This window comes from Ursus arctos, unplaced genomic scaffold (assembly GCF_023065955.2).
Source record: "Ursus arctos isolate Adak ecotype North America unplaced genomic scaffold, UrsArc2.0 scaffold_19, whole genome shotgun sequence".
Classification (NCBI taxonomy): domain Eukaryota; kingdom Metazoa; phylum Chordata; class Mammalia; order Carnivora; family Ursidae; genus Ursus; species Ursus arctos.
This window is the reverse complement of record NW_026622863.1, coordinates 491310-514570: the sequence shown is the minus strand read 5'-3', so window position 1 is coordinate 514570 and position 23261 is coordinate 491310. Positions and strand designations below refer to the sequence as shown.

The 23261-nt window shown below is 60.9% G+C and overlaps 1 protein-coding gene and 1 pseudogene across 7 annotated transcripts; both read left to right on the top strand.

Moving 5' to 3' along the window:
- The first annotated feature begins 4618 nt into the window (after positions 1 to 4618).
- CPNE7 (copine 7) lies at positions 4619 to 22430 on the top strand. 7 transcript variants are annotated; one of them, XM_057314565.1, is made up of 16 exons: positions 4620 to 4925; positions 6106 to 7620; positions 9600 to 9782; positions 12275 to 12349; positions 12530 to 12604; positions 13276 to 13359; positions 13742 to 13840; positions 13958 to 14056; positions 14393 to 14479; positions 14842 to 14901; positions 15706 to 15839; positions 16688 to 16742; positions 17226 to 17277; positions 17345 to 17478; positions 20922 to 21158; positions 21733 to 22430. In XM_057314565.1, exons 2-16 carry the CDS (start codon positions 7183 to 7185, stop codon positions 21919 to 21921), a joined length of 2001 nt encoding a protein of 666 aa, XP_057170548.1. In that variant the 5' UTR covers positions 4620 to 4925; positions 6106 to 7182; the 3' UTR covers positions 21922 to 22430. The 7 variants fall into 7 exon arrangements, 6 of the variants coding, with proteins under 6 accessions (XP_044238243.2, XP_057170548.1, XP_026350358.2 ...); XR_008960171.1 differs by lacking the exon at positions 21733 to 22430 and adding an exon at positions 18967 to 19127 and having other exon boundaries at positions 4619 to 7620; positions 20922 to 21008; XM_044382308.3 differs by having other exon boundaries at positions 4619 to 7620; positions 13742 to 13831; positions 14036 to 14056.
- LOC113252595 (small nucleolar RNA U13) lies at positions 10133 to 10258 on the top strand (annotated as a pseudogene).
- Positions 22431 to 23261: the final 831 nt, after the last annotated feature.

Here is a 23261-nt window from a genome sequence, read left to right as displayed (position 1 = left end):
ACTTTATTTGAGAGAGAGAGAACATGAGCAGTGGGGCAGGCAGGGTGGGGGGAGCAGAGGGAGAGGGAGAAGCAGACCCGCCACTGAGTAGGGAGCCCGACACGAGGCTCCATTCCAGGATCCCTAGATCGTGACCTGAGCCGAAGTCAGACAACTGAGTCACGTAGGCGCCCCTGGAATGCTGCTGTTTTAACTTGTATTTTTTATTTGTTTATGAAGCTGAACCTCTCTTCTCATATTTGCTGGCAAATTATCTTTTTTTGTGGTTCATCTGTCACAACCTTTGTCCATTTTTCTATTGTGTTGTTTGTCATTTTCTTGAATTGTAGTAGCTCTTTGCATATTAAGGAAATTTGCCTTCTGTCATATGTTGACAGATATTTTCCCAGTTTATTCTTTTCCTTTTGAGTCTTACTTATATCTTTTTTAAAAAATCTTTTTCAAGTAATCTCTACCCCCAACATGGGGCTTGAACTGATGACCTTGCGATCAAGAGTCAGATACTCTGCCAACCGAGACTCGCTGAGTCTTGCTTCTATCTTGAGGGTATGGGCTGGAGAGGGGATGGGGTGCTGTCTTTTAGGAGACAGTGTGGTAGGAAGTACCACAACTGGCCTCTGCAGTGGTTATTCTTTTTGGCTCTTCAGCCTCAGAATTCACATTGGGAGTTTGTTTTTGGGTCTTGTGAGAAGCAGAGCTCACCTCTTTTGTAGGAGCCGAAGGCACTTTATTTCCTGCCCCACCTCCTTGCAGCACCCTGGCCACGTTGCAGGGCCCGTCCCCTGTCCCAGACGGGGTCTCATCCCTGGTGACGCAGCCTCGGCACCCTTGCCAAGGGCTTGGGGTATCACCCCCACCAGTTCTAGGGGTTTCTCAGTGTTTGGTCCTTTGTGGCTCCCTCAGCCAGAATCAGTACCCTGTTGCTTAGCACAAGACCAGACGTACCGAGTTCACTGACCCGAGTCTGGCTCTGGGCAGGCCTGGCACTGGCCATCCAGGGGACGTCCCTTCAGCAAGCACCAAGTACCAACGAGGCACTAAGAACAACGGTTGGGCGACAGTTCTGGGTCACGGGAAGCAAGCAGAGCCCGATGATGGGCAGACAGACGGGCAGGTGGGCCAGGGACAGTAGAAAGTGTTGTGGAAGGAGTTACGTAAGGACAATAGATGAGGGGAGAACAGACATTCGTTCACGTATGTACTCGGCGCCTACTGTGTGCCAAGCGCGGTCCCAGGCTGCAGGGCAAGCGGTCAACAGGCTGAACAAACTACATCCACCCTGGCCTTCCCAGGGTTTTCTGTCTTAAGGGTCTCCAGAAACAGGCTCTGGCGGACCCCCTCCCCGCTCTCCGTCGTGTCCTGGGCACATGTCTGCCTCACAGGTCACTGAGAGGGGACGTCAATAATGAAAATAAGGGGGGGGGCACCTGGGGGGCTCAGTGGGTGAAGCGTCTGCCTCTGGCTCAGGTCATGATCCCAGGGTCGTGGGATCAAGCCCCGCATCGGGCTCCATGCTCAGCAGGGGGTCTGCTTCTCCCTCTGCCCCTCCCCCCACTGTGGTCTCTCTCTCTCTCTCTCTCTCTCTCTAATAAATAAAATAAAAAGAAGGGGCAGGCTCAGAGTCCCCTGACAGCGGGTGCCAGCCCCTCTTCTTTCTCCCTTAAATGTGTCTTCTCCATGTGGTCTGGGATAGGATGGAGCAGGGGTGCAGAATACATATCGAGCACCTACTGCATGCTTGGCCCTAGGGGGTGCCCTCAGGATGGAGCTGAATGACTCCTCCTCACGGGTAAACTAGAACCCAGAACGCAGCAGCTCCGAAGGCCCGGGCATTGGGAAGGGCTGACCCAGACAGCCATGCAGGGCCCTGCCCGGGGCTGCCGGCGAGGGCCAGCTACCTGTGGCCAGGCTATAGGAGGACCGGTCCGGGGCCTGGAGAAGGGCCGTCGGCATAGGAAGAGAGGACTGGCCTTCCAGAGTCTTCTCCAGACCCCCCTCCTGGGAAAGGCTCCAAGTGCGGGCCCCACTTCTGCGTCCACCTTCTCAGGGCCGCACTTCCACAACGCTGAGGTCCAGGGCACTTGGTTGCTGCTGGAGAGCCGTGTGGGGCAGGGAGAAGGTGTGTGTTAGACCCGGCTCCCCACTCCCCAGCTGTGGGGCCTTAGCTGGGCCCCCTCCTTTTCACACCTGTTTCCACAGCAGCAGAGGGACCCCGAATCCAGAGTGCTGGGGGCACAGAGTACAGCACAGCACCTCGTTAGCTCCTGCCCTTCTGAAAATTTCCCCAGAGAGGGGGCTGCTTTCTGGGGAGGAGGAGACAAAACTGGGTCAGTGATGAAAGGGACAGGAGACGGCGGCAGTGTCAAAGCACCATCCAGGCGGCTCGTACCGAGAATATCATCAAAAGCCCCCGGAAGAGTCAGGCGGGAAGAAAACCAGGGACGTCCAGCCATTGGAGATGCCAGCCCTGTGGACCCTGCTCCTGCCTGCGCCCTGACCCACACTGCTGTCACCCCCACAGGGACCCTGCGGGCAGCTGTGTCCTCATGGTCTCCCTGCTCCTGCTCTGGCCCTGCGGTCCCCACCAGCTGATGTCCATGCCCTGGTCTAATGCCGTCCCTTACATGTGTGCTGGACCCAGCAGCTTCTACCTGAAAAGAGCAAAAGCGAACGTCAGGCTGAGGTTAGGTCCCCCAGACATTGGGTTGCCGTGGCTCCCTGTGGGTTATCTCTCTCTCCCAACCTCCTTCCTGCCCCACAGATCACCTGCCCTGAGGAAGCAGGCTGCTGGGGTCCCCGGGGCCAGGTGGTCAAGTGCTCCGTGCCGTCACAGTTGACTGTGACTTTTCAGAGGTGGGGGGGACAGCAAAGCCACTGAGACACACTGAGGGGCCAGGATGGGCCAAGGAAGACTTGAGTACTGCATTCTGAGCAGAGTCGCAGGGTCCAAGTAGAATCCTAGCTCTGTCTCTGCTGTGTGACCTCCTGCAAGGCATCAGCCTCTCTGAGCACGCATGGTCTTGTCGTTGATAAAACAGATGACGTCACCTGCCTGGCAGGCCTCAGGGACTGAATGTGGGAAGGCACCAAGATAAGGGACACAGTTCCCTTGGAGGAGCAGGGGTCCTATCAGGGATCCTTGTGTCTGACTGTGTTTGTGTTCAGGGATGTCTGCGTGTGTGTCCATGTCATGTGTGTGTCTGTGTGTGATATAGGCAGGTTTGTGGGGAGAGGGAGGAAAGTCCCATCAACCCGCCTCAGTCCCAGCTCTCTGACGCTATGATGACCGGTGGCCACAGGTCGGAGACCCAGCCAGGACCTCAAACCTGTGTGTTGTCCCAGCCAGGGTGGCCCTTCTGGATGCGACGGTCTAATTTCTAAAGTAAGATAAATGCCAAATCCTGTAGGAAAACAATCCAGTCGAGAAGGTTGCAGATGTTCTGAGATAAAATAGCATTTCTTGGGAGGAAAGAAACAAAGGAAGAGGGTAGGTTTGCAACCAGCTTATAAAAAGAAGCACCCAGCCAGACGCGAAACTCCTTCCCTTTCTGAAAATCCCGTTGGTCCCCCCGCCGCACCCCTGCTCCTACAGTTTCTACAATGTCCTCGCGCCTTCCCAAACAATCTCCTGGCTTGGCCACATGAGGATGCAGGACCAGGGTGGGAGGGTGTGGAGGCGCCCCCCCCTCCTCTCAGTCCCACCGCAGGGACTTGCCCTCGGCCAGCGTGCCACTCACATGGGGGTGACTCTGCCCTTGCCCCCACGCTCCAGGTGCGGGGACAGAGGCGCTGAGCGGTTCTGGAAAGTGCTCGAGGCCAGTGCTGTGGGGGCGAGCACCCAGGAGCTCAGGGAGGGGTGTCGGAATTGGCTGGTAGAGACCGCTGGGGCTTGAAACGTTGGTCGTCTGAGGCAAGGATGCTTCCTTGCTGCTCTAAAAATTCGCCATTTGGAAGCATCCACAGGCCAAGTGGGAGTTAGTCAAGCACATTAGGAATGGCTGTTTGGATCAGCCGCTCCCTCCCTCCGGTGGCCTGGGCTGGCCAGGTGCAGGGGCGAGGCAGTGAGCAGGGTGACATCACACTGATGTGGCAGACCAGGGCTTGGCAAACACTTTCTTAAAGGAACAGCCAGTCGGTATTCCAGGCTTTGTCACAGCGACTGAGCTCTGCTCCGAGAACAGAATCGCACAGACAGTATGTGAACCGACAGGCGTGACTATGTGCCAATTACACTTTATTTACCAAACAGGTGCTTGCCAGACTGGGCCCTGGGGGGCTGAAGCTCCCTGGGGCCCTGCCGTAGGCCTGCCTTCTCTGAGGTGGAATGTCAGTCTGTGCCGGTGGCGAGTCACCCAGCAGACACTGCCTCCTCACAGTCCAGGAGGCGGGAAGCCCAGGGTCGAGGTGCCTGCGGCCCTGCCCCCCCACTCGCTGCGTCCTTGTGTGGAAGGGGCAACGGAGCTCGTGGGCACTGAGTCCATTCATAAGGCCCCACCTCCTCACTCCAGAGCATTGGGGCTTAGGATTTCAACACACGGATTTGGGGGAGGGCCACAAATATTCAGTCCCTAGCATGGAAGAAGGCAGGCCACAAACTGCTGTTAATAGCAGAAGAAAGAACCCGGTTACGCAACAGAAATAGTTTGTCCAATGAGCTCACCCAGCAAACATGTACTGAGCATGTGCGAGGTGCCAGGCACAGCCCTGGCCCCCAGGACCCAGCTGTGAGCGGGAGCAGGTGAGGCCCTCATGCTGGATGGTCTGACGAAACAGGTGCAGCCAGGACTCAGACGCCGGAGGCAAATTTGAGAAGTAACCCAAAGAGATTCTCACGGAACAAAGGCTGGAGGGACACACATCAAAATGTTAGTCGTGTCTATGCCCGGATGCTGGGATGGTCGTCTCCACGCGCTCCTCCACACTTTGTAAGTTTTCCACAAGGAACATGTGATTTAATTGCCGTATGACCATAACAACAACATGTATGAATGGGGGTGTCGTTCCCCTGAGTCTGGCTGCTGGAGCTCCCCCTCCCCCACCTTCCTGGCCCTCCCTTGACCCCAGGGTCCTTGTGGGCTGGTGGGTGAGCAGGGAGTCCTACCACCTGGCTGCTTGTTCTGGGGACTCAGGAACGTATCACAGATCTGGGTTACAGGCAACCTGGCTTTTTCTTCTGTGGTTTCTTTCCATTAGGGCCGTCCGGAGCCGAGGCCCGGGGTCGCCCTGGGGAGGCAGCCACAGCCTGTGGGTCTGTGGCTGGAGACCCAGTGGCTCCATTAAAATCTCTGGACCTCAGAGAACTGAACTCCCAAACTCTGAATTCTCTTTCCTCTGTCCCCATCAGTGGAAGTGCCACCTGTTACTGACGGTGGTGCTGCGTGTGTGAGGACTGTACCCCCACGGCCAGTTGCGTGCCCCAGGGCAGGTTACTGAACTTTGGGATGTCCCTTTCCCTCTGTGTGAAATGGGGCTGTGGTGAGCGTCACGTGGCTTCACACCACCCCGTCCGGCAGTGAGCGTGCGCCGTGGAGGAGCAGGGGGGCCACAGCCGACCACATCCAGCAGACTTTGGTGTCAGCTGCAGAGGTCAGGTTGAAGTTGCACTTGGGGGAGCCAGGCCTCAGCGGAAATCCCCAAGGCCTGGCAGACCAACAAACCAGGCTGGGAACACCCTGAGCCTTGCTGGAGATAGGAGCCCGCCTGTGTGGGGCTTGGTGGCCCACCTGAGCCCAGTCCCTGGCCCGTATTTCACACTCTTATCCCCATGGACGTTCAGAGGCCAAGGACCCTCTCTCAGGGTGCAACTGGGACACGTGTCCTGGAGAAGCCGGCGCTGGGAGGTCTGCGGCCTATAAGCCCAAAATTCACCACCATAAGCCCACATGCATGGCTGGTAGGCTAGACCAGCTTTCTGGGAAGCTGGGGCTGGGAAAGATGCGGCGGCTGGAAGGCCCAGAGGGGCTCCAGGCTGGTCTCAAGAGAGTAGCCAGCCCTAAGAGCTGGTTTCCACAGCTTCTGAGAAGGAGTGACACAGAGGCTGGATGAGGCAGAGGAAGGGCCTCAGATCCCTCTGTGTGTCTCACTGCCCCTTGCTTCTTTACCCAGGTGCCTGGGAAGTAAGCCATGTGCTCAGCCAAGCTGCAAGGATTTTCCTTGATTCTGCAAACGGGCTCAGGGTCTTTGCCTTCCCCGTGCGCCTGGGGTGCAATCCCGTCCTCTCACCACCAGGGGTGCTGTCCACGCACAGGGACTCCCTGGCGGAGGCTGCCGCTAAGACCTGCCGCTGCCTGACCCCCTCCCACGAGCATGCTAGTCCTGACTCCAAATCTTCTTCCGCAGTCCTGGAGGCCAAGGCTGAGCCCTGATCGGCCCGAGGGCACAGAACCTGGCGTGCCAGAGGTCCAGTCTCTGCTGCCCTGCCCCTCTGGATCCCTTCCCCTTAAACCCTCTTCTTGTCCCCCTCCCCACTATGGCTTTTGGCCAGGTCCGTGCCCTATTTTTAGGCAAACACTGGCAAAGAGAATGGGCTGGGAGGTGGCTTCTGCCTCTGTCAACACCTCGTCTTCCGCTCCAAGTCCACTGCCAGGTGGTCTAGGGCATGGGGAGAATCTGGGGTCCCCTCCCCCCATGGATCCCAGGCCTGTTCCCATCTGGCTGCGGGGGATCGGTGTGGCAGGGCCCCCAGGGCACTGCCAGGTCAGATTCTGACACCCAGGACAGTCAGGGGCTATCCCTGCTGGTGGACTTCAAGTTCCCCTAGCCTGGGGTGGGGGTGCCCCGTACATTAAGTGCCCATGAAATTAACGTTGACGGGTGCTGCTACATCAGCAGATGGCCCCTCGAGCCGGGGTCCAAGAGAAGTGGGGAGGAACACGGGCATTTGGTGCTAAACTGGGGGTCCAGTTGCCCCCTCAACTCTCCAAAGGGCCTGGGAGCTCTGGACCCCCACGCCCAGGCCAAGGGCAGCCTCGGGAGGACGCTACCCCAGAGGGTCTGCGGGGCTGCACACATCTGGGCGGGCGCTGTCTGGCCCTACCCCAAACCTCTCGGCCCCGGCTTCCCGGGGGGATTTCGAACCCTGCGGAACCCTGGCAACCCCGAGGGGCGAAGCCGGACTGACGGCGGGCTCAGGCCTCCCGCAGACCGCTCCTCGCCCAGGCCCCTCCCGGGCCCCGCCCCTCCATGGCTCCCCCTCCTCTGCCCGCCCCCCACCCAGGCTTCGCCCCTTCCACTGGTCCCCTCCTCTGTCCCCCCTCCCCGGCCACCCTTCTGCAGTCCCCGCGTGGTGGCGGCCGCGGGAGCCACGTGTGTCGGCGCCCGGCGGGCGTGCAGGGAAGCGCGGCCACGCCTGGCCCGGCCATCATTCCCGAGGCGGCGGCGGTGCCGACTGGGCAGCGGCCCCTCGGTGCGCCCAGCCGAGTCCCCGAGCGCGGCGCCCGCAGCATGAGCGCGGGCTCGGAGCGCCGGGCGGTGGCGCCCCCCGGAGTGATGCCTGCGCCCCGCGCCTCCAAGGTGGAGCTGCGGCTCAGCTGCCGGCACCTGCTGGACCGCGACCCGCTCACCAAGTCCGACCCCAGCGTGGTGCTGCTGCTGCTGCAGTCCCAGAGCCAGTGGGTGCAGGTAGGGGCGGGGGCGGCCGCGGCCCGTGCAGGTGCTGAGTGGGGACTGGGGGCCTGGAGCTGGGGACACAGAGACCGGGGTGGGCAGGGTGCAGGGCAGGGTCAGGGCTGGGGTTACCAGGTCTAGAGAATCGGTGTCCGGCAGTCGGGGGGGAGGTGGCTGGACTGGAGGCCACCCGAGAGGAGCCCTGGGCAGAGAGAGGGAGCACCAGCATGGGGGGCACGACCAGGGTCCCACGGGGGGGTTTAGGTGCCGGAGTGAGGCACCCAGGTTTGAGGGTGCTGGCAAGGGGCTTGACTAAGGGGCGCAGAAGGGAGTGGGGGGCTGCCGGAGAGAATGGTATGGCTCCGGGGGGTTGCAGGGTTGGCCTGGGCTCATGGGTCCCCCTCTGGCCTGAGGGGCAACCAGCAGGGCCACTTCTCTGCCAGGTCCTCGTCCATCAGGCAGAGCACCCAGACCTCGGATCCCGGAGCGGGGAGCAGGGCGGGCCAGGTGGGGCTGCCGGGTTGGGGGGGCAGCTGACCGAGGCTGGGGCACTTGGGGGGGGCAGCTGACCGAGGCTGGGGCACTAGTGAGGTAGATTTGGTCTCTGACCCCCCGGACGGCTCCCAGCCTGTCGTCTGCTCTGCTCTTGTGGCAACTCTACCTCGAGTGTCCAGCGCCCTGGGGTGACCGGGTCAGCCCAGCACTTATGGCCAGGTTGGGACCGCTGGGGTCTGGTTTGTGCCTCCGCCGTCCTGTTTGTCCCTTTGATACTCTCGGGTCCTGCGTGGCCGGCCGCCCCTTGTCACCCTGGCGCAGCCCTCCCCGTGGGCAGTCGCGGTGACCGCTCAGGGTACTCTGCATTGTGAGAGCTCTCCGTCAGTCACCGCGTCCTGTGAGAGGTGCGCTTCACCTCCACCGCGGACACGCCTGGCACGCGCAGGCGAGGTTCGGGTTGAAGCCGGTGGAATCGAGGGGTCCCTCCCAGGCTCCCGCGCGCCCCCTGGCTGAGGTGGCAGTGAGGGGCCTGAAGGGGTGGTGGAGCAGTGGGCGGGGAGGGGGAGACCCTGGTGTTCACTGCTGGGAACCCTGGTGGGGGAGGCAGACACGTGGGGCCGACCTGTGGGGGCGCAGAGTCCTGGAGGCTGCAGTCGCCAGCTTCCACAGACCAGCTCTACTCCCCCATGAGGTGCGACTTTGCGCTGTTTCTTGTCATCTCTTGACCGCCAGGCTCCTGGGGCTGCAAAACCCTGTGGGTCATCGACCTAGGAGGCAAGGGGCCACCCCAGCCCAGGGTCTTTGTGGTGGTGGGGACATTGGAAGGATCTGCGAGGAGGAGGGCTCTCTTGGTCTGAGCACGGGTGCAGATGTCTCGGGGGGGGGCACACAGACCCTCCGTCTGAGGGTGTGGGACTTTGTGGGCCCTGGAGGGTGGAAAACCTACCTACCCAGGCTGGATTGTGCTTTAGGGGTGGAGGGGGGCCTAAGCTGGAGGAGAGAGCTGACCCCAGGGGGATCTGTACCCCTGCCCCAGTCTCCCCGTCTGCCCAGCGGGGGAGAGATCTCCACTTTGGGTTTGCCCAGCCCAGGGTTCTGATCCAACTGTGTTCCTAACTTGGACTGCTTTTGCACGGGACCCTTCCCCTGTCTGAGCCTCAGTTTCCCCAGCAGTGATGGGGATAGAGCCGGCTGTGGTGGGCATGACATGAGATGCGGAGAGGCTGGAGCCTATGGCTGGCCAGGGCAGGGGACTTTCTTTCAGGGAAGGAGGTACCTGGGGCTCCTGGCAGCCCCGCAGCAGCTGACATCCTGAGAACTGCAGTGCAGGCTGGCAGGGAGGGGGGTCTTCCCAGGGCATGGCCTGGACGTGAGTCCTCCAGGAGCATGTGAGGGCAGGTGAGGGGCCTCTGCGGGCCAGAGCGGGGGGCGCAGGGCCCGGGGAGCGCCTGGTGGCCGCGGCTTTCCTGTGGGGTCTGCTCAGCCTGGGCTGCTTGCAGGTGGACAGAACGGAAGTGGTCAGGAGCAGTCTGCACCCCGTGTTCTCCAAGGTCTTCACGCTCGACTACTACTTTGAGGAGGTGCAGAAGCTGCGGTTCGAGGTCTACGACACCCACGGACCCGGCAACCTGGGCTGCCAGGATGATGACTTCCTTGGAGGCATGGAGTGCACCTTAGGGCAGGTGGGCACCCTGTCCCCTCGGGAGGAGAGGCCCGGGCAGGGGGAGCGCCCCTGGGCCAACGCGGAGGGCTGGTGGGAGGCCGTGGTGGCGTGGGGACGGCCCGGCTGACCTCAGAGCTCCCTCTGGGACAAGCGTCCTGCTCTGCCTGTCTCCATAGTGACTTCTCTTAAAAATTCCTTAGTAGCTAGTTTTGAAAGTATGTAATTTTGACCTGGGTAAGGCATTCCTGTAATTCAACGTTTGGAAAGTGTGAAAGGCAAGGCACGGAACATCTACCTCTTGCCTGTCCCCGGTTCTGTGCTCTCACGTGAGGAAATGAGTGTATTTTTCTCTCGGTATGTGTATTTTGGGTCCTTTTGTAGTTCATAAACGGGGTGATGGGGTGTTCACGCTGTTGTGTGACGTGTGCCTCCCTCAGTAAGTGTATTTTAACAACACGAACTACACACACTGCTCTGCGCCTTGCTTTTTTCACTTCCATGACCTACGAGAGCCCTTCCGCATCGGCACCTAAGTGTCCTTGTTCTCCCTGCGGCAGAGGGACCAGCCGTCGAGGGGTGGGCACTGTCTGTGGTCCTCGGATGAGGTCCTGTCCCGTAGGTTTTCCCTCAGCAGCACAACAGGAGCGCTAGCAGCCAGCCGTGTGCCGGAGGTCCTGCCGCGGACCCCTGCTGGCCTGTGAGGGGAGGGGCTTCTTGTTGACCCACCTGTAATTTACGTACAGTAATACGTGCAGACCTGAAGGGTTGATGCTGATGAGTTTAGGTCCCCGTACCCCTGACCATCACCCGGCTCACGCAGGACATTTCATCACCCACAGACCCCTCCTCTCCAGCCAACTCCTGCTAGCTTTGCCTGTTCACAGATCACGCGGCGTGTTCTCATTTGTGTCCGCTGTCTTTAACCCAACAGGACGTCTGCATGACTCACCCCACTGCTGTCTGGTTTGGAGCTGGTTTAGGGTGGGTCCCTCTGCCAACCCCATTTTACAGATGACAGCACTGAGATTAAGGAAGGGCACACAGCAGAGCATGGGATCCCCCCTCCCCCGGGGGGCTTCCCACTTGCCCCTCTTGAGCATGGAAGAGGATAGCGCACGCCACAGACACGTGCGTAGACACACGTGTGTGGACATATATGCACGGACACGCATGTTCCAACGGGCACGAGTCCACGGACGAGGGTACGGACGCATGCTTGGACACACTCAGGAGCAGGTGTGGACACGTACACACCTAGTAGACATGGGAACCTTAGACGGTGAAGAGCTCCTTCGAGGCCTGCTCTCAGCCGACTGACCAGGCCTGCACGGCCATCAGGGGAGCTGCGGACGGAGCTTCACGTAGGCACACTGGCTGCAAATCCCAGTCCCAGGACCTGGAGCAAGTCGCTGGCCTCTGCCTGAACCTCCAAGCATCACCCACCTCGGCGGGGGGACTGAGAGAGCCTAACTGGTTCACAAGCCAGCGATCCCACTTGTCCTAATGTGACAGCCCCAGAAGTGGAGCCTATGAGTGGGAGAGCCTGGGGGGCTTAGGACACGGCCTCCCTCCCCCTCGCACCCCTTAGCTTATCTTGACCTCCCCACGTGCAGGGAACGGTCCCACATGCTCGGAAGCTGTCAGCTAGGCAGCCCCGATGGTGTGTGGGTTGGGAATATCCTGTCTGCTGTGTAGACTCAGCTCACTTTGCCACAGTCACCCCAGCTCCAGGGGCTGGCAGACGGTGGGGCCAGGTAGTGCTAATGAGCATCCATGTTGCTGTCACCATGGCGACACCTCCCGTCTTCCTTGGGCAGCAATGGGTGTCGCTGAGCCTTTGGTAGCTGTGAGGGGGCTGTCATCACCGGTCTCTTCTGCAGACCAGGGCACCCACCCACCTGAGGGGCTGCACACAGCTTCCCTGGGTCAACTCACGGGTCCCAGTTAGGGTTTGTAGCTGAATGAAGGGAGCATCCCGCAGGGCCAGGCGAGGGGGAGGGGGAGGCCCAGGTGGGCAGGGGTGAGGAGGAGCTCCCAGGGAGGGTGCAGCACAAGGACGTCCGTGGTGCAGAATTGTCTGCACGAACGCACAGGACGGTGGAGGGCTGGCTTGGTGTCTCCATTCTTGCTCTCGACCCCTCTGCCACCTTCAGGGCAGTCTGGGAGTCCAGGGCCCAGGAGCCCCCTCGGCCTCAGGCTGTCAGGGGCTGTTGGAAGCACCTTGCCACCTTGGGGCCAGGCTCGGCGGCTGAGGAATCGGGGCTGGATGGGCTCCCGAAGCAACGGGCCTGAGGGCCCCTGACTGAGCCCGAGGTCACGCCGCATGGAGGGACGTCCGTCAGGTGGCCGAGCCTCGCAAGAGAGGCCGTGGGTTCGTCACTGCAGGGCCCCGAGGCTGTGGGGCCCTGGCTCGTAGGGTTTGCAGAGCCGGACTGCCCAGGGGGACTGAGGGCAGGGCCGGGGTCCCCAGGGGACAGGAGCGGACCCTTCCCTGCCTGTTCCGACTTCCAGATTGTGGCCCAGAAGAAGATGACCCGCCCTCTGCTGCTCAAGTTCGGCAGGAACGCCGGCAAGTCCACCATCACGGTGAGGCTGCCTGCCTTCCCTCCCAGCCCCTGCACCCGTCAGACCCTCACCCCTTCCTCGACGTGGCTCTGAGAGGCCCGTCCCGGAAGACAGAGGGGCGAGGCCCGAGGCTGCCTGCGGGGTCCCGGTGCCCCTCCTCGGCCCGGCCTGCGGAGCTCGGAGCGTGGCTTCCCCTCCCAGGTGATCGCCGAGGACATCTCGGGGAACAACGGCTACGTGGAGCTCTCCTTCAGGGCCCGGAAGCTGGATGACAAGGTGTGTGGCGGGCGCCCGTGTGCGGCTGTGACGACAGCGCACCCCCGGCGCTGTCCCCCCTCAGAGCCCTCAGGACGGGACGGCCGCAGGGACGCGAGCGCCGTGTTGAGGGAGAGGCGGTTGGAGCCGCACGGGGCCGCCAGGCAGGCTGCTCCTGTCCCGGGTGTTCCCGTCACTGGCTCTTAGCTGCGTTCTTGCTGCACGCTGGGGCTTCCTGAAATCTCTGTTCACGCTCGTGGCCCCGTTGAACGATGGGGACACGTGCTGGGGAGGCTGCCATCCAGACAGTGGAGGGATTGGCTCTGAGCCTGGCTCTGTCGGCTCTCACACGGGGTGGAAGCACACACAGCGGGGGTCTCACCTGCTGGAGGGTCTCCTGCTGCCCCCTGGCCTGGGAGGTCAGAGCCTGGGGAGGAGGAGGGGGGACAGCCGCTGGTGCTAGCGGAGGGTGTGCAACCATGGCCGGAAAGAGGGTGGTCTGGGAGTGAGAGTTCCAAGAAGGGTACTGGAGAGCCACTGAAGGCTCTAGAGGGGAGGGCAAGGCCTTGGGCCGCTCTGAGGGGCTCTTGCCCTCGTTTTGTAGCTAAGGAGATGGAGGCTTCGGGGGTGGGGGGTGAACAGCCCTGCTGGGAAGCAGCCCAGCGTGAGCACAGCCTCTGCTCCTCCTGCAGGACCTCTTCAGCAAGTCGGACCCCTTCCTGGAGCTCTACCGGGTCAACGACGACCAGAGCGAGCAGCTGGTGTACCGGACGGAGGTGAGGGCTCGCTGTCTAGCACCCTGACGTCCTCTGCAGTGCTCGGGGGACAGGAATGAGAGGACAGGGAAAGGAGCCAGCCCCGGCACTCCCCCGTGTCCTCCCAGCACCCGTGTCCCTTCCGACAGGGAGCCCGCAGACCAGGCCAGGCGTGTTGCTAGAATCCACCACTGTGTTGGGTTGTCCCCGCCTGGAGGGGAAGTGGCATTTCAGTTAGAGCAGAGAGACACCCTTTCCTTTTGAGATAAATTAATCTGAGTTAAAAAAAAAAAAAAGAGGCTATTTAAAGATCAGGGGTTCCAGGTGGCCCAGCGATGTGGCGGAAGTTCTGGAGGTGGCTCCCGGAGGAGCCAGAGCCAGCCCCCCCACCCCCCGCCCCCAGGTGGTAAAGAACAACCTCAGCCCCGTGTGGGAGCCTTTCAAGGTGACCCTGAGCAATCTGTGCAGCTGTGAAGAGACGCGGCCTCTGAAGGTGGGGCAGGTGGGGCAGGACTGGGGCGCTGGGGGCGGGGCGGGGGACCCTGCTGCAGGGGGATGGAGACATCCAGGCGGGGGTCCCCAGAGGGGCAGGCAGGCTAAGGGGGCCTGGGCTCCCCAGTGCCTCGTCTGGGACTATGACTCCCGAGGAAAGCATGATTTCATCGGGGAATTCTCCACCACCTTTGAGGAGATGCAGAAAGCCTTCGGGGAGGACCAGGTGAGCTGGGCCCCCCCACCCCGAAAACAAGGTGGAGACTGGGTGAAAGCCGAGCTCTGACCCATCCGCAAATGGTTCTCTGGGAGGAGCCACAGGAGGCAGGTAGGGAGGTGGCCCTGAGCCAGGTGGGCTCCAGAAGCTGTTATTATGGGTAAAACCCTGAGAAGACCGATGACGACCTCGCCTGGCAGTTGGCCAGACCAGGGACATCGGTCACATCATTATAGTTGGAAAAACGCTGTTCAGGGCTGGGGTTTGGAGGCCTCCCTCTCCCTTGGGGTGGGTGTTGGGCATTGGCGCTCTGGAGGGGGGTCTCTGCCTATCCCTGTCCCCCAGGCCCAGTGGGAATGCGTGAATGCCAAATACAAGCAGAAGAAGCGTCATTACAAGAACTCCGGGGTGGTCATCTTGGCAGACCTGAAGGTGAGCTGCGGCCCCTGCCTGCGGACACCCCACTTACCCACAGTGGGTCGGGGGCTGGCTCCCACCTCAACTCTGCAGAGAGCCAACAAGGCAGGGGTGCGCCCCTCCCTGCGAGTCTCCCCATTGTCAGATGGACCCTGAAAGGCCCCCAATCCCAGAGGCCTGGGGGTCCCCAGTCCTTGGGGGAGGGAGGTGGGAGGGATGGAGGGCAGGAGGAGTCGTAGAAGGGAAGTAGGGGGGAAGCTGGGGGTCAGGCTGCTCCAGGCAGCTACCTTGGGGGAGGGCAGGTCCCTGGGGCTCCAGCCTCAATGTCTGGGAGTGGGGTGCCCTGGGTGGGCCTTGCCGACGCCCCTGCCTGGAAGTTCTACAGGGTCCACTCGTTCCTGGACTATATCATGGGCGGCTGCCAGATCCACTTCACGGTGAGTGCACGGGATCCCCACTGCCACCCCGCCCCACTGCCCGCCCCACCCCACCCCGCAGAGCCCCTCCACGCCCGCAGAGCCCGGGCACCCTCCCCACCCGAACAGTGGGCAGTGTGCATACCTGGGTGTAGTAAAGCCCCGCTGGAGGGTCCACCCCCCCCCGCCCCCTGGGCTCTTCCTGTGCCGATGAAATGGGCACAGGGGGTCTCCCTGGGGAGGGGTTGGAGCCAGGACTCAGCCTCCACAAAAGCAGTGACAGAGACATGTGAGGTGAGAACAGAGTGACACTTGTCACCACCAGGGACACCACCAGAAGCCACAGAGCAAGCTGCCGTGGCCTGGCCGGGAGCTGCGGGCTGCCGTGGCGCTGGAGAGCCTGTGTGTCACTCCCCTGAGCGGCAGCCAGAGGGGTCCGAGGGAGGCGTCCAGGCAGGGGCGGCACAGGGATCCCAGCCCAGGCAGGGTGGCAGCAGAGACGGCAGAGACCAGCCTGGCCTGGTCTTGGCCTTGGGTCCCTTCCCACCGCTCCCGCCCCAGGCCCAGGACCGTGTGACGGCTGTGGGCCCTGGTCTGGCAGCACCTGCAGAGGCTCCGGGTGTCTGGTCAGCGCAGTTGCCCTCTGCCCTCCACCCCAGCACAGAGCTGGGCCCTCGCAAGGCCCTGGGGACTGCTCTGGTTTGCACCCCTTACCAAGCAGCTCCCCACAGCTCATTCCCCTTACCTGTCAAATGGGGGTTCTGGGTGCCTAGTCCAGCCCAGGTGGGAGAGGGGTCCCCAGCTCATGAGCTGGGGTCTCTGCAGGTGGCCATTGACTTCACGGCCTCCAATGGTGACCCCCGGAACAGCTGCTCGCTGCACTATATCAACCCCTTCCAGCCCAACGAGTACCTGCAGGCTCTGGTGGCCGTGGGGGAGATCTGCCAGGACTATGACAGGTGCGGCCACTGCCTCCCTGGCCTCCCAGCCTCCCTGCCCCCCTGCCCTGGCTTCCCTGACTCCCTGCCTCTCCAGGCCTACATGCCCCCTGGGCCTCCCTGCGTCCCTGGCCTCCCTGCCCCTGGACTCCCTGCTCCCCTGGCCTACCTTCCTCCCCCCCCGGCCTCCCAGCCTCCCTGCCTCCCTGCCCCTGGCCTCCTTGCATCCCTGCCCCTGGCCTCCCTGACCCCAGCTCAGGCTTGGGCCCAGGGGTGGGCATCATGGCTATATCCACTGGCCCAAGGAAGGCTGGCAGCGTCTGGGCCACCATGGGTGGGGCTTGCTCCACTGGCCAGACCCAGGTGTCCCTGCACAGCTGATCCCCACGGGCAGTCCAGCCCCCTTAGGCGGAGTGCAGGTTAGAACTTCCCATGTTGGGCTGGCCTCACTCACATGGTCCCCTTCACCCTTCACACAAACATGGGGTGGTGGTCTGTGGCCCACTTTACAGACCAGTAAACTGAGGCTATGGAAGGGTAGACCCCTCTCTCAGGGGGTGGGTGGCAGAGAGCTGAGGTCCCAAAGGCAGGAGGCCATTGCTTCCCAGGGTCAGGTCATGGTCCCAGAGTTGGAAGAGTTGGCTCTGCCCCTGCCTGGAGGCTGGGTGTCTTACTCATGGCTCAGTGCCTTAGTGTCCCCCGTGTGGTTCGGAGCAGGGCCAGGTGCCCAGGAAAGTGTCAGCCTAGGCCTGGTCACACAGCGGTGGAATACAGCCCGTCTATCCTGGTTCTGGTGGCTATCTCCCCAAAGCACCCCCTACCCCAAGGAAATCAGGGACCCCTGTGTGATGGGGCCGCCTCTCTTCCAGCGACAAGAGATTTTCTGCTTTGGGGTTTGGAGCCCGAATCCCTCCCAAGTATGAGGTAGGAGAGCCTGGGGACCAGAACCCCACCCCCTACACATGCTGGGGCCGCCGGGGGCCATGCTGCTTCTCCCCTGGGTCCTGGGACCCCTCGGCTGCTGCCTCTCACTGCTGGGAACGCAGGGACCTTGCACTTCTAGCCAGAGAGGCTGACCTTGGTCACCTAGCACCAGTCACCTCGGGAGAACTGAAGACAGACTCTGCGTCCCTGTCGGGAGAAGGGAAAAGAGTCTGGAATCTCCCAATAGCAGGAAAACATGGTGGTGGGAGGGGTTTATTGGGTCAATGCAACTCAGAGGCCTCCGGCCCCACTGGCTCCAGGGGCTGAAGGACTAGTCTGCCTGCCCTCTCTCCCAGGTGGCTCCGTCCACGAGGCTCTGTCCATGGGAGGGCCCCTGGGGCTGCAAACCTACCTCTCCCAGGAGGTGTGGGGCGGGAGTCCTGGAGGGGTAGTCCAGCTGACAGGCCCTCTGTGCCCACCCAGGTGTCCCATGACTTTGCCATCAACTTCAACCCTGAGGACGATGAGTGTGAAGGTAGGGGCATGAGGCGGGGTTGGGTGGGGGGTGCACCGGGGTGGGGCTCACCCTCCCTCCCCCACAGGAATCCAGGGTGTGGTAGAGGCCTACCGGAACTGCCTGCCCAGGGTCCAGCTGTACGGCCCCACCAACGTGGCTCCCATCATCTCCAAGGTGGCCCGCATGGCCGCGGCCGAGGAACACACTGGGGAGGCCTCTGTAGGTACCTGGCGCAGGTGGCGTGGTAGGAACCGGGCACACTAGAAGGTGGTGTGTGCCCGGGGGACCAGGGCAGCGTATGGGCCGTGGTGTGTGTGGGGGCATGGAGGTCAGGGCGGTGCAGGGCTGGGGGCACGGTGGGTGTGTGTGTGCATGAGGGCCCCAGAGCCCCCCTAGAGGCACAGGTGTAATCTCACCTGGCGGATCGCACTCCCTGGAGGCCGATTTAGCCAGCCCCTTCCCCACGGGTGGCCACCTGTCTGTGTCCTGTTCTGCTGTGCGTATATTATTTTGTTTGTGTGTCTTTTTATTTTTTACGAATAATGTGCTGAACGTTACGTTCTGCTTTACTTTTTCTTCTTCTTTTTCTTTTTTTCAAAGATTTTGTTTCTAAGAGAGAGAGGGAGAGAGCATGAGTGGGGGGAGAGTCAGAGGGAGAAGCAGGCTCCCCGCTGAGCAGGGCGCCCAACTCAGGACTCGATCCCACGACCTGAGATCATGGCCCGAGCCAAAGGCAGCCGAGCCCCCAGGCGCCCCTCTGCTGTCCTTTGTCGGCATGTCCGTAGGTCTGTTTGTGCTGCTGTTCGCATAGTTGGTCGTTGCTTTGACTATTTATGTTGTGAAAGACGTCACTTTACAGAAGAGCGGTAGACTGCTGTACAGCCTGCTGGGCTCACCCGCCCCTGACTTCTTCCCCTGCTTCCTCCCTCCTTCCCTTCCTGTATGTCTGTCACTCTGTTCCTTCTTTCTGAACGTTTGAGAGTTGGCTGTGGACCTCCTGACGCCCCCCCCCCAACAGCAAGGACATTCTGTGCACAACCACGGCTCAGCTTTCAAGCCCAGGGTGGTGAAGGACACCCCCCCCTTTTTTTTTTTTAAAGATTTTATTTATTTGAAAGAGAGAGGCAGCGAGAGAGGGAACATAAGCAGGGGGAGTGGGAGAGGGGAAGCAGGCTTCCTGCTCAGCAGGGAGCCCGATGGGGGGGGGCCATGACCTGAGCCCAAGGCAGACACTTAACGACTGAGCCCCCCAGGCGCCCTTGAAGGACACCCTTCTGATCTCACCCCCTTTTGCATGTGTCCACACTTGCCTGTGGTCCCTGGGTCTGCCTGGCGTCCTGGTCTTCTGACCTGTAGGGCCCTTCAGCTTTGCTCTGTCCTTGGGACTCGCCATCGTCCAGCCGCCAGCCGCCCGTCCTCCCGCTGCCTGGACTGTCTCTCACCCTGTTGGGCCCCCGACAGTTTCAGCTTTCTCTCCCAGGGACAGAGGCCCCAGACACCAAGGCTGCACATCTTGCCCTGTGACTCCTTAATGCTTTGCTGTGTGTTTCCTGATGCCTGTGTGTTCTTGTATGTAGTCATAGCACAAACACCGACTTCAGGAAGTTTTTAATTTAGATATAGGAGTTTTATCTAATCTATAGAATTTGTTCCTATTTCATTAACTTCCCCAATAATAATTCCATAACACTATTATTTCTGACGTAGGGTCCCGTCCGGAATCTAAGACAGCGGCACCTTCCCCTATGATTCTGAAGCACATCCCAGACCCATAACTTCATCTGTAAATATCAGTATAACCCTCTAGAAGAGAGAAAATAGAGCCACAATGCCATGACCACACCTAAAAGACGACAGTAAATCCCTCGGTATTGAAATGTGAATATCTAAATATGAACTGTCTCGGTAGCACACACACGTCCAGCTGGAAAAGTCCTGTCCTGATGGTTTTTACAGGCAGAACTGGGGGAAGTGGCCCCAGTGTGATGGTGCATGTGTCCTCCACCTCCCCTCCTGTACAACTGATGGAGAACCTGGGCGGGGGGTGTCCTGGAGGGTCTGCCGACTGTGCCCCTTGGGGCATTCACCAGTTCTCGTCTTCTGATTCCTGTGAATGGGGGCAGACTTCCCGGGAGGTGGTGGGAGTGTCCCCAGGACGCACTCACGCCTGCCTCTGTCCTTCTTGGTGCTCAGAGCCTCCCTCTCAGCCAAGATGCTTCATACAGGTCTCTGCGGGCCCTTAGATGGTGTTAGATGGCTTCCCGAGGAGCAGTGTTGCTACGCTGGGGAGGTGCTCCGTGTGTAACCTGAGACCCACTTCTCAGTGCTCCTCACCATCTCTTCCTGTCCAGGTCACTTCCTCCCAGGGCCCACAGGGCTTCCTGGGGCTGGACAATAGTCACCCACTCCCCAGTCCTGGGAGGCCCCGTGTTTAGGGCGACGGAGCTTGGTGTTTCAGTAGCTGGCAGAGCTCAGGTCCTCCCTGGACCTAGTCTGGGGAGCAGGAGGAGGGCGTGGGGGCTTTCTTGAGGAGGGGCCGTGTACATGGGGCTGAGAGCTGGGTCCAGCCAGGGGTCCTCAGACTGCCCAGTACACGGTCACTCCTCCCATGGGTCTGGGGCTCAGAGGGGGAGGAGGACATGTGATGATAGGGGGCTTTTTGGCAAAGGTGATCCTGTTGGGTGCCCGTTGGTCTTTCTCTCACACGGTGTCACAGTGTTGGTGCCCACTGGGCCAGGGTCGTCTTTTTTCTCCTTATGTTTTCTCTTGTCCAGGTTTTTAGTACTGATTTTTAGTAGCTCTGTTTTTTGGGATTTTTGTGTTTGTTTTGCTTTTTAAAGATTTTATTTTTTAAGTAATCTTCACACTCAGTGTGGGGCTTGAACTCATGACCTTGAGATCAAGAGACACATGCTTGAACCAGCCAGCCACCTTGTGTTTTTTTTTGAGAGAGAGAGAGAGAGAATGCGGTGGTGGGGGGCGGGGGGCAGAGGGAAAGAGAATCTCCAGCAGACTCCATGCTCAGCATGGAGCCTGACCCAGGGCTCGACCTCACGACCCTGAGATCGTGACCTGAGCCAAAATCAAGAGTCAGATGTGTAACTGACTGAACCACTCAGGGGCCCCAACCCCTGTTTTTTTGTTTTTTTAACAAAGGAAATGGACTTTTATTTGAAACAAGTCCCAGTCTGTCCTTGTGTTGGTGTGCTGAGCACCTGGCCAGGCTGGGCCAGAGGGTGTTCTCTCTAAATTGTTCCTGGATCCCAGGGTCCCTTCAGGATGTGGGAGGCCCTGTCCACTGAGTGCCCACAGGACCCTCCTCAGGCCTCAGACTTGGGTTCAGACCCAGGCCCCACCAGCCTCAGCCCCTCCATCTGTGCGAGGGTGGGGAGACGGGTGGAAGCATCCGACCCCAGTAAATGAGCTCATGATGTCTTCTGGGCGTGACGCATTACACTTCAGCAAACACAGTTTCAGAAGAGCCTGAACACCACCAGCTCGGGGTGCCTGTGGTGGCTCCCAGGCTGTCTGGGGGAGGGGAGCTGGCTGGGGAACTTGAGGTTGCCTGGGGGGTAGGTGCAGCCCTCAAGGGTCCCCAGGCAACCCCGAGGGCCTGAGGAAGGGGCGGGGGACCCGTGCCCACTCTTCCCCTGTGCCCCCAGCAATACTACATTCTGCTGGTCCTGACCGACGGCGTGGTGACCGACATGGCCGATACCCGGGAGGCCATCGTGCGCGCCTCCCACCTGCCCATGTCCATCATCATTGTGGGGGTGGGCAACGCCGACTTCACAGATATGCAGACTCTGGACGGGGACGACGGTGTCCTGCGCTCCCTGCGGGGCGAGCCGGCTCTCCGAGACATTGTGCAGTTTGTGCCCTTCCGGGAGCTCAAGAGCGTGAGTGCTTGGGAGGGTGGGGGTCCGGGGCCTGCCCCCCCGGCTCCCAGGCAGGGGGGGGGACTTCAGCGGCTTTCAAGCACCTAGGAACCTTCCTATTTTGAAAATATCGAACCTACAAGGGGGAGAGAAGGCAGCAGCATGGTGGGCTCCCCGGGCACTTTCAGACCCTTCGTGAGACACAGGAAGGAAATTCCTGACCCAAGGACACACTCACGGGGGCTTTGTGGGGGTGGGGGTCACCCACCTCCTCCCAGCCTGAGACTTGCCCTGCGTGCCTGGGGGGAGGGGCAGGGCCATGTGCGTGCAGGGGCCTTTCAGGACAGTGCCTGGAGCCGCCCGAGGCCTCCCCACGCCAGCAGCTGTGGGGCACTGCAGCCTCGAATCCTCGGGCCTGCATCCCACACCATGGCTCCCCGGCCACCAGGAGACTTAGTGGTGGGCTGTGGGGTAGATTCCACCACTGCTAGGGGGCCATGGTCACAGCTCCGGAGGATACGGCTGGGGTGTGCTGGGCTGGGGGCCAGAGGGCTGGGAGGGCCCCCAACTGTAACCACGCTGTCCCGCTCTGAAGGCGTCCCCGGCGGCGCTGGCCAAGTGCGTGCTGGCTGAAGTGCCGAGGCAGCTGGTGGAGTACTACAGCTACAAGGAGCTGCCCCCGAGAGGCGTCGGCCCCCACACCCAAGAGGCCGGCCCCCCTGAGAGGGCAGGGCAGCCGGGATTGCGGCCAGTCTCCGTCTCCAGCACCCTCGAGGTCCCGTAGGCGCCTCCGCCTTCCAGAGCCCTCCTGCGCCCACCCCGCCCCACCCCTGTCCTCCTGTGACCCTGTTGCCTAGGCCAGGCTCCAGGACCCCCAAGGCTGAAGGATGAACAAATCCAGGCCTGGGGATCCCCGAAACAGGAGCTGAAGGTGTGGGGGTGCTGGCGGTAGCCCCCATGCCTGGCCCTGCCTCCTCCAGGTTGGTGAGGAATGTGGGGGGAGGGATTCCTGAGAGAACTGGAGGGGGCTTCGCAGCTCAGCCCCAAACGTGGGAAGCCTAGGGATTGGGGGATTTCTGCTTTGCACCCAGTCTTCATTGAGGAGGGGCCTGCGGCTGCCTGCCAGTTGTGGAGGAAACCCCAAGATGCCCCCAGGCCCCCTGACCCACAGTCAAGATTCCTCTTTGCTCCCTGCCTCCCTCCCTGCTCACTGCTGCTCCCACCTCTGCGCCCAAGTCCGTGGGGTCTGCAGATGGGGGCTGAGACATAATAAAGTGTCATCTCGTCCCCAAAGCAATTTGTGCCTTTACTGTCCCCAGTCTTGCCTCCCCACCCCTACAGCAGAGGACCGAATCCCTCTGGAGGGGTGGGGCAGGCGAGTCTGCCCCCTCCCAATCCCCACACTGGGACAGGGAGTCTTCTAGACTCAGGCCCTCGGGGTCCTTTCTGGACGGAAAGGAAGGATCCTCTCAGGAATGCAAGTGTGCCAGGGGGCAACAGGAAGGGCCAGAGGGTGCAGCGGCTGCCCCACACCCTGAGCCGCCTCTCCTTGGCCTTCTGTGATCCACCGCCCGAAATCTGCATCAGCCAGGCTCAAGTGGAGAGAGGCTGCCAGGCAGGGACCCAGGTGCCTTTAATCAGCAACTCAGTTTTACAAGGACCTTCCATGCTGCATGCTCTGTCAGGGGAGGGAGCACCACCTGCCAAAGCTTCCCAGCCCTGTGGTGGTGGGTTTCTGATTGGGACTTCCCCTGAAATATCTTGTCTGGGAAAAACAAACCGTCCTGACCCTGAATCTAGGCCCTCCAAACCACTCGCTCATCCATCCGTCCGTCCGTCCATCCATCCGTCCGTCCATCCATCTATATCCATCCATTCATCTACCTGTCCATTTGTCCATCCATCCACCCTTCCCTCCCTCCAGCCATCCACCTGTCCATCCATCCATCCATCCATCCGTCTGTCCATCCATCCATCCACCCATCCACCCACCCACTCTGGAGGCCTATTTTTAGCTCCTGATTCATCTCCTGTTAGGCAAGGATAATGGGCATTGCTATGGTAACCTAGCTACTGCTAAATTCTGGAAGAGCCGATGTTGGTCTCTTTGGGGATGGAGAGGAC